The sequence below is a fragment of the Zootoca vivipara genome, chromosome 2 (assembly GCF_963506605.1).
Source record: "Zootoca vivipara chromosome 2, rZooViv1.1, whole genome shotgun sequence".
Lineage (NCBI taxonomy): Eukaryota > Metazoa > Chordata > Lepidosauria > Squamata > Lacertidae > Zootoca > Zootoca vivipara.
The window spans coordinates 75,980,189-75,987,537 of record NC_083277.1 but is presented as its reverse complement, the minus strand read 5'-3'; the positions used below and the strand labels follow the sequence as shown (position 1 = coordinate 75,987,537).

The 7,349-nt window shown below is 49.2% G+C and overlaps 1 protein-coding gene across 1 annotated transcript; it reads left to right on the top strand.

Annotated features, from left to right (window-relative positions):
- The first annotated feature begins 1,322 nt into the window (after nucleotides 1-1,322).
- Nucleotides 1,323-7,321, top strand: IL17B (interleukin 17B). The gene is made up of 3 exons (XM_035105260.2): nucleotides 1,323-1,471; nucleotides 2,568-2,893; nucleotides 4,942-7,321. Exons 1-3 carry the CDS (start codon nucleotides 1,451-1,453, stop codon nucleotides 5,186-5,188), a joined length of 594 nt encoding a protein of 197 aa, XP_034961151.1. The 5' UTR covers nucleotides 1,323-1,450; the 3' UTR covers nucleotides 5,189-7,321.
- Nucleotides 7,322-7,349: the final 28 nt, after the last annotated feature.

Sequence of the window (7,349 nt, the reverse complement as noted above, 5' to 3'; positions counted from 1 at the left end):
CAATGCACTTCATCAGATGCATGAAGTCTTATCCTGCATTACGGGTGTTACACACACACACACACACACACACACACACACACACTCACTCTCACACACACTCACTCTCTCTCTCTCTCACACACACACACACAGAGAGAGAGAGAGAGAGAGAGAGAGAGAGAGAGAATAGTAAACAGTGATGTCAGAAAGAAATGAAGTGCAAAAAAAATGCAAGTAGTGAAATTTTTCTACATTTCATTTCTTTCTGATATCACTGTTTACAATCCCCTACCACTCACCATTTTTACTTGCAACTCAGGGTAACACTTCACACATCCGATGAGATAGACTGTAGTCCACGAAAGTTTATGCCATAATAAATTTGCTAGCCTTTGGGGGTGCCACAGCACTCTCTGCAGTTTTCATTGCAGACTAACACAGCTGCCCCTCTGGAAAACCATTATCCTAGGTGCACAGTATATAAATAAGCAAGCAAAAGGAGACTTCCCTGACTTTCTGTTCCTGCTCCTTCACCACACCACATGCTCCTGCATTTCTAAACTGGAGTGCAACCTTTCCATTTTGTCCTTGTCCCTAAGTGGCCTTTGCGCTGCCCCCAAAGTCCCTTCTGGGACGCTGGCTATGCTAATTGCTTGACTTTGGGGGATGGGGTGGGATCTATACCTTCCAGCCCTTGGACAAGCCCTGCATTCAACAACCCACCCACTCAAAGCCAGGCCTCCCAGGTAGCACAGAAGGCCCTGCTCTCATTCCCTCAGCCTGGAGAAACGCTCTTCACCACTTTCCAAGATCAACATTCAATGGTCATTCCTCTTGCCTGAGAAATTTGGAAGTCTTTACAATGGAATACAGTGGTACCTCGGGTTAAGAACTTAATTCGTTCTGGAGGTCCGTTCTTAACCTGAAACCGTTCTTAACCTGAGGTACCACTTTAGCTAATGGGGCCTCTTGCTGCCGCCGCCGCCGCCGCCACGCGATTTCTGCTCTCATCCTGAAGCAAAGTTCTTAACCTGAGGTACTATTTCTGGGTTAACAGAGTCTGTAACCTGAAGCATCTGTAACCTGAAGCATCTGTAACCCAAGGTACCACTGTAATACCGGGCTACCCCCAGCCTTCAGAAAGCTCCTTTTTGCTACCCACCCTGGAGTCCTCTAAGCAGGTGCTTGAAGCCAGCCAGCCTGTGGCCACGGTTTGCGCTGTCCCTGGGGGAAACCTACATGCCTGCTGGGAAGTAGCAGGCAGCGTTGAGGGCTGTCCCTCCTGGCTGTCAACAACCTAGCTGGCACCCTGAGGAAGTTTCTTGATGCCAGACAGGCCCACCTCCCTGGCGATGAAGCAATTAGGGGCTGTTGCTTCTCTTTTAAAAGCACCCAGCCCAACTCGCTCCCTTCATTCAACGCAGAGGGAGGTCATCTGCAGAGTCCTCGCTCAACCACCCACACTGCTATGGAGTGGGCTTCAAAACTGGTAGGTGCTTGGCTTTCTTTGTGCTTCTTCTTTTTTACTTTCTATTTATTAACGGTCTGTCGGGCTTGTTTGCTTTGGGAAGTGTAAACTTTGCCTGGGTGAACTATTGCTTTCAGGGCCTGGCACTGAGGAGACAAAAATGACCTCCCAGACAGAGAGAGGGGGAGAAAGAAAGGATCCCATAGAAGGAAGCACAGATGGGGACAAAATGGAGATCAGTTAAGAATTTCGTGGGAATGGTTGACTTGTGGCATATAAAGTTCTTCTGCTTATGGCAAGGCATGGGGGAGAAATTCAGTTCACTGCATGTTAAAAGGTGAACCGACTGAATCCACACATCCCAAGACAATATGCAAACCGAAACACAGCCATCCTACAAAATTTGGACTTCTCTGAATTTTGCAGTGCAGTTCTCCAGGCAAGTAATGTGCACAAAGCTGCTTACATAGGGTAACACACCCATAGGAATGCATATTTTTTGGAAATAGAATAGAAGGAGGAGGAATTGCTTTGCAAAATGTCTATTAGGCAAGATCGCATATTAAAATGTGTCTATGAGGAGAAATTTGCACCTTGATGGGGGAGCATCCTCTCCCTGGGCTCTTCCACTCTGGTCTTCATTGAGCATTCATTCTGATTTGTTGCCAGGGAGGTTATATGACAACAAGCATTCATCCGGATTTGCTGATGGGCATTTATGCATCACTTTTCAATGTTTCCTAATAGCAAAATAATTGCAGCTGCGCTAGAGTGACAGAGTGTGCTAATCTACTTTAGCTATGCCAACCTAAATTTCCTCATAGGCAATTTCATCCCTCCTGCAAAATACTGACAGCCTAGGGGCTCCCTCTCTCTCCCAGCTTTGACTAAATTACTTGAAAGGGGACAAGTGCTGGTGACTAGCTATACAAGGAGTGTATAGTGAACCTTTGTCCCTTCCAGATGTTGCTAAACTACAGCTCCCATAAGTCTTAGCAAACATGGCCAATGTCTAGGGATGATGGGAGTTGCGGTTCAGTAACCTCTGGAGAGCCAAAGGTGCCCCTGAGTTGTATGATCGAAAGTACCCAGTGTGCTTTCTTTTCTTCCTCTCCAGATGGTTTTCTGTGCTATCTGCCTTTCCTTCACACTTGATGCCTCCAGAGAAATAAAAGAGCAAAGCAAGGGAGCTAAAGGAAAGAAGAGAGGATCAGCAAAAGCCAAGGTCCATCACCTGAAGGCTCAGGAATCCTCACCTGACCCGGTGCTGAGAGTAAACCCAGAGGCTTCCACAGACTACACCCTCGTGGAGGATTACGAGCGCAGCATCCATGAGATGGTTAGCCAGCTGCGGAACAGCTCTGAGCCCCTGGAGAGCAAATGCCAAGTCAACCTGAGGCTCTGGATGTCCAACAAGAGGAGTCTGTCTCCGTGGGCCTACAGGTGAGATAGAGCAGCAGGTCTCAAGGCACTGGGCTTGTCCCACACAGGTCTTCTTGCAAGCCTATCTGTACAAGACAAAAAATGGTGGTCCTGGCTGCATTTTGTTTTCTACTGTATGTGGTATTCACCAATCTGTAGCCTAGAGCAGTGGTTCCCAATACTGTAGGTCAGGCATCCCCAAACTTTGGCCCTCCAGATGTTTTGGACTACAATTCCCATCATCCCTGACTACTGGTCCTCATAGCGAGGGATCATGGGAGTTGTAGGCAAAAACATCTGGAGGGCCGCAGTTTGGGGATGCCTGCTGTAGGTGGTCCATGGACCCCCTCCATGGCACCATTCATATAACAAGAACTACCACAGAGATATCAGAATTGTCAAACGTAGGGGGGTCCATGGCTTGGCTTTTGAAAACTTAATTGGGAACTACTGGCATAGAGGCAACAGCATGATAACTGGTCTCTATGCTATTAGTCTGTGTGGTGTTGTGGGGGGGGGGGCGGTATATTTGCTTCTTTTGAACTCAGACCCTTCTGCTGGAGACAGAAGGAAGTGGGTTGGCAACAAGTGCCCCCCCACCCGTCCCATGCAGGCGACAACCTGCTTCAACACTTGTGATGCCATCACACATGGTCAAGAGGCACCTTGGACCTCCTATCAAGGAGCTCCACTAGCATGCTAGGATTTATTTGTAATTGGTTTAAAAACAATTACGTTATCTAATCAGCCGTTTCCCACCCTATTGTGGCCTTTCCAAGGGTTGTGGCATTCCCATATGTCACTCATTAGCATATGCTAATTAATTCCCATATTTAATACTGCCCTAGCCTAAGACTCAGCCAAGAAAATGCTAGTGAGGTAGCAGAAAGTCTTGGTAGCATTGGCCCGATTTTGTGGCACTCTATCCCCGCCTTGTGGTGCTCTTGAAAGTGCACGCATGTGTCGCTTTTCTGAAGGGCTCAACTGAGACATTTCACCCACCTTTTTAAGAACCAGAGGCCACATAACTCTGATGGATTCAGCACTGCATAAAATCAATTCCTTTTTGGGCCTTGTGGCTGTAGTTTGATCATGACAGAAGGAACAAGTTGGACCGATGCAGTTTACCACATCAGGTTACCTGGGACCTTTGGCACATGAAGCCACTGTTGTTTCGATGACGACACTTGGTTTCACCAGCTCAATGAACTGCCCTCTGCATGGAGTGACTGAGCAGTTTTCTTGAATAAAGCTATGTTGTGTCAATGGGTAGCACCAGTCTGAGGCCTGCATTCAGACAGAACCATTTGAAGCAGTAAAGACTTCCAAATTCTTCTGACTATGCCTCTGGCACAGGGACTTTAAAAACAGTAGCATGCATTACAGAGTTAGGATCGCATCTGTCTCTGTATATTTTTGGGTGGGAAACAGATTCTACTACCTCATTTCCAAGCTATGCAGAGTGGGGCTTGGCTCAAACAACACAGCAGAGGCAGTTCAAGAAATCTATCCCTGGGGCACGGCATTCTGATTATTTCTGAGGCTGCACTCAATGGTCTTTGGCAAGCCTATGGCCACAATGTTCCTCAGGACCTGCCTGCAAACATCACTTCAAAGGTGGGTGTCGCATTGAACTTTCCCCCTCATACGGCGCAAGGACACCCCCTCCATTTCTCTCTGTTCACAGATGTTTAGCTCCGCAGTCACCATTCCTTTCTTGCTATTGTCGTGGCATGAATGCCTACCATTGTATGACCATTAGAAACTGGAGCGTGAGCATGCACCATGGTGCTTGATGCCAAGGTCTTCTATCGAGTAGGTCCTCCTACATTTGATGGGCCTCTCTGGGAGGATTCAGCAAGTCACCTCCTGTTGCACCTTCCAGTTGACTGAGTTAACTGACACATGCACTGGAAGGTGCTACGGTAGATGGTTGCTGTTACCCCCAAATTCTGGGGCACCTCTAGGTATGTACCTTATGTGACCTGCCTTCCTATCCTGAGTAGCCCCACCCCCTCTGCCTCCCAAATGAATGCGCTTGTTCTGATGTCGGCACGTTTCCTCTCCAGGATCAACCACGACGCAGCACGAATCCCCCCCAACATCCCAGAGGCACACTGCCTGTGTGCTGGGTGCATCAATCCCTTCACCATGCAGGAAGACCGCACCATGGTCAGCATCCCCATCCACAGCAAAATCCCAGTGCGCCGACTGCTGTGTGAGCCAAGCAACCCCAGCCGGAAGAAGAGGGGGTGCCGCAAGGAGTACAAGACCGTGATGGAGACCATTGCTGTGGGCTGCACTTGCATCTTCTGAGAGCAGAGTTGCTATTCCTGCTTCGGGTTCCCTAAGGGTTGTTTGTGCTCTTGTCTTCCTAGCCTCATCTCCCTCTTCCGTTCTCCCAGAACGTGCTCTTTCTCCTGACAAGATGAGGGAAGACCCATGCGCTTCCAGGGGCCAAAGCTGCTTTCTTTGGACTCCTCCTCTCCCATAACCCGCAGAGAGGTTGACAGCACCACTTGCACACAGCAAGAAATTAGAATGGTAGAATTGTAGAGCTGGAACGGACCCCGAGGACCATCTGGTTCAACTCTCTGCGATGCAGGAATATGCAGCTGACCCGTTTGGGGATCAAACCCACAACCTTGAGTGCTTTCTGTGTCGCACAAACGGTAATTAACTGTATCCAACCCAGATCCAGAGCAAATTGCTTCATTTCACCCTAATAGCTCTGAATCTACAGTCACTGGTGCCAGTTTTTACTCTTTGCCAGGCACACCTGCTCAATCAGATGTTCAGCAGAAAGGGAAGCTGCTGTGTGGCTGCTGCTGCTGCTGCGGAGGAAGGAGATCCAACGAAGGTGCAGCGGCTTCAATCATCTTGCCCTCCATCTGGGGCTCAAAGCCCTTTAGCACTGGCTTGACGGCTGCTCAGTTTGCAAGCTGACTCTGTAGCCCATCTGTTGGAGTTGCTCAGGGCTTAGGTCAGGATGACGTCACCATGCAGAGAGGCCCTTCCATGTCCTCCTTCCTACTGGGTTGCACTACCAAAATGGAGGCTTTGATAGGACACATCTTCTGTGTCAACTGAAGGCCCAAAGCTAGGCCATGGCTCTTTTGACAGTGCCCTGCTGCCTTCTGTGTGGGAGCAGGAGAGTCTGTACTTGCTGTGCTTGGTGGAGAAGGAGAGGCCTTCAGTCCAAGGCTACTTGGCAGGCTCTTGTACACCTCACACAAAACTAACAAGGAGATTCTTATCTGAATACCAAGCAGTTCTAAGAGTCCTGTGCTGGCAGCCCAGTTCACAGGGCCTAGGTATCAGCAAAATGCTTGGCCAAGGAACAAGCACTGGGCTTTGGCACGTGTGCCAAAGATTGAATAGACTCAGGAGGCAGCAAGAGATCCTCAGGCAACTTATTTGTGACACCCCCGAGACAAGGACCATGGCCGTTTTGGGAACCCGCAACCCTTCTGCACATATCAGAAGCAGCATCCCTTGGCGCAGAGCCACAGCTCGCTGACAAGAACCCAGCATTATTATTTTTTGTATGCTCAAAGGTGCCAGGTTCAACCACAGGCAGCTCCGTTAAAATGGTTCCCAGGCAGCAGAGCTGCAGAAAGATCCCTGTCCAAGACTTTGGGGAAAGTGTAGTCAGTGAACACAGACAAGGCTGGTTTTGATGGGCCAGTAGTCTGCCTTCGTGCAAGGCAGCATCACAGGCTAAGAAGTCCAGGATTAGGAAGGGAGGCAGTGGAGACAGTTCTGGCTTGTGGAAGGCAAGACCTTTAAGCAAAACAGTGCAAGAGAGAGGGAGCCACATGCTAAGGCAGGGGTGGTCAACCTGCAGCCCTCCAGAGGTTGGTGGACTACAACTCCCATCCTCCCTGAACACCGGCTCTTCTGGCTGGGGCTGATGGGAGTGTGAGTCCAGCAACACCTGAAGGCCACTCCTGAATCTAGGAGCGGGGTTGCCTTTGTGCCAGAATGCCACAGCACCGGGGAGAAAAAAAACAGGCAGCTTTCCTTTCAGTTCGCTTCAGTTTCCCAGCATTTCACAGAGCAGCCGCATGCAGGCGCTCAGCTCTGCAGAACTTGATTAGAGAATGATATCAGCTCCTAGTATCCTTGCCCTTTCTGGGAAATGGCAGAACTCACTGACTTGTAATTTTGCTCAAGAGGATGCTTTGCTCTTGACAACTCAGCAAGTTATCCCTTGGCCGTAGAAAGGAATATGGGATGAGCAGGGCTCTAAATCAGCAGCACGGCAAGGAGTACATTAGCCACCATTTTGGGAGCTACAGAATCAGCTCGAGGAAACAGCATACAGTACCAAATCAGGAAAGGTTCCAGGTGTTTATACAGCAATTTCTTCTGGTTTGGAAACAATGGAAACCATCTTTTTTTTTGCAATTAGGGGGATTATACCCGTCTCCCCCCACCCCCCATCAAACGCAGGGCAAGGCAACACCAGCCATTA

Bases quoted from the DNA above. Each gene is read 5' to 3' on its own strand.
- IL17B (XM_035105260.2), top strand. From the start codon at position 1,451: ATGGAGTGGGCTTCAAAACTG. The intron at 1,472-2,567 runs GTAGGTGCTTGG...CTTCCTCTCCAG, and splicing joins TGGAGTGGGCTTCAAAACTG to ATGGTTTTCTGTGCTATCTG. The intron at 2,894-4,941 runs GTGAGATAGAGC...TTTCCTCTCCAG, and splicing joins CTGTCTCCGTGGGCCTACAG to GATCAACCACGACGCAGCAC.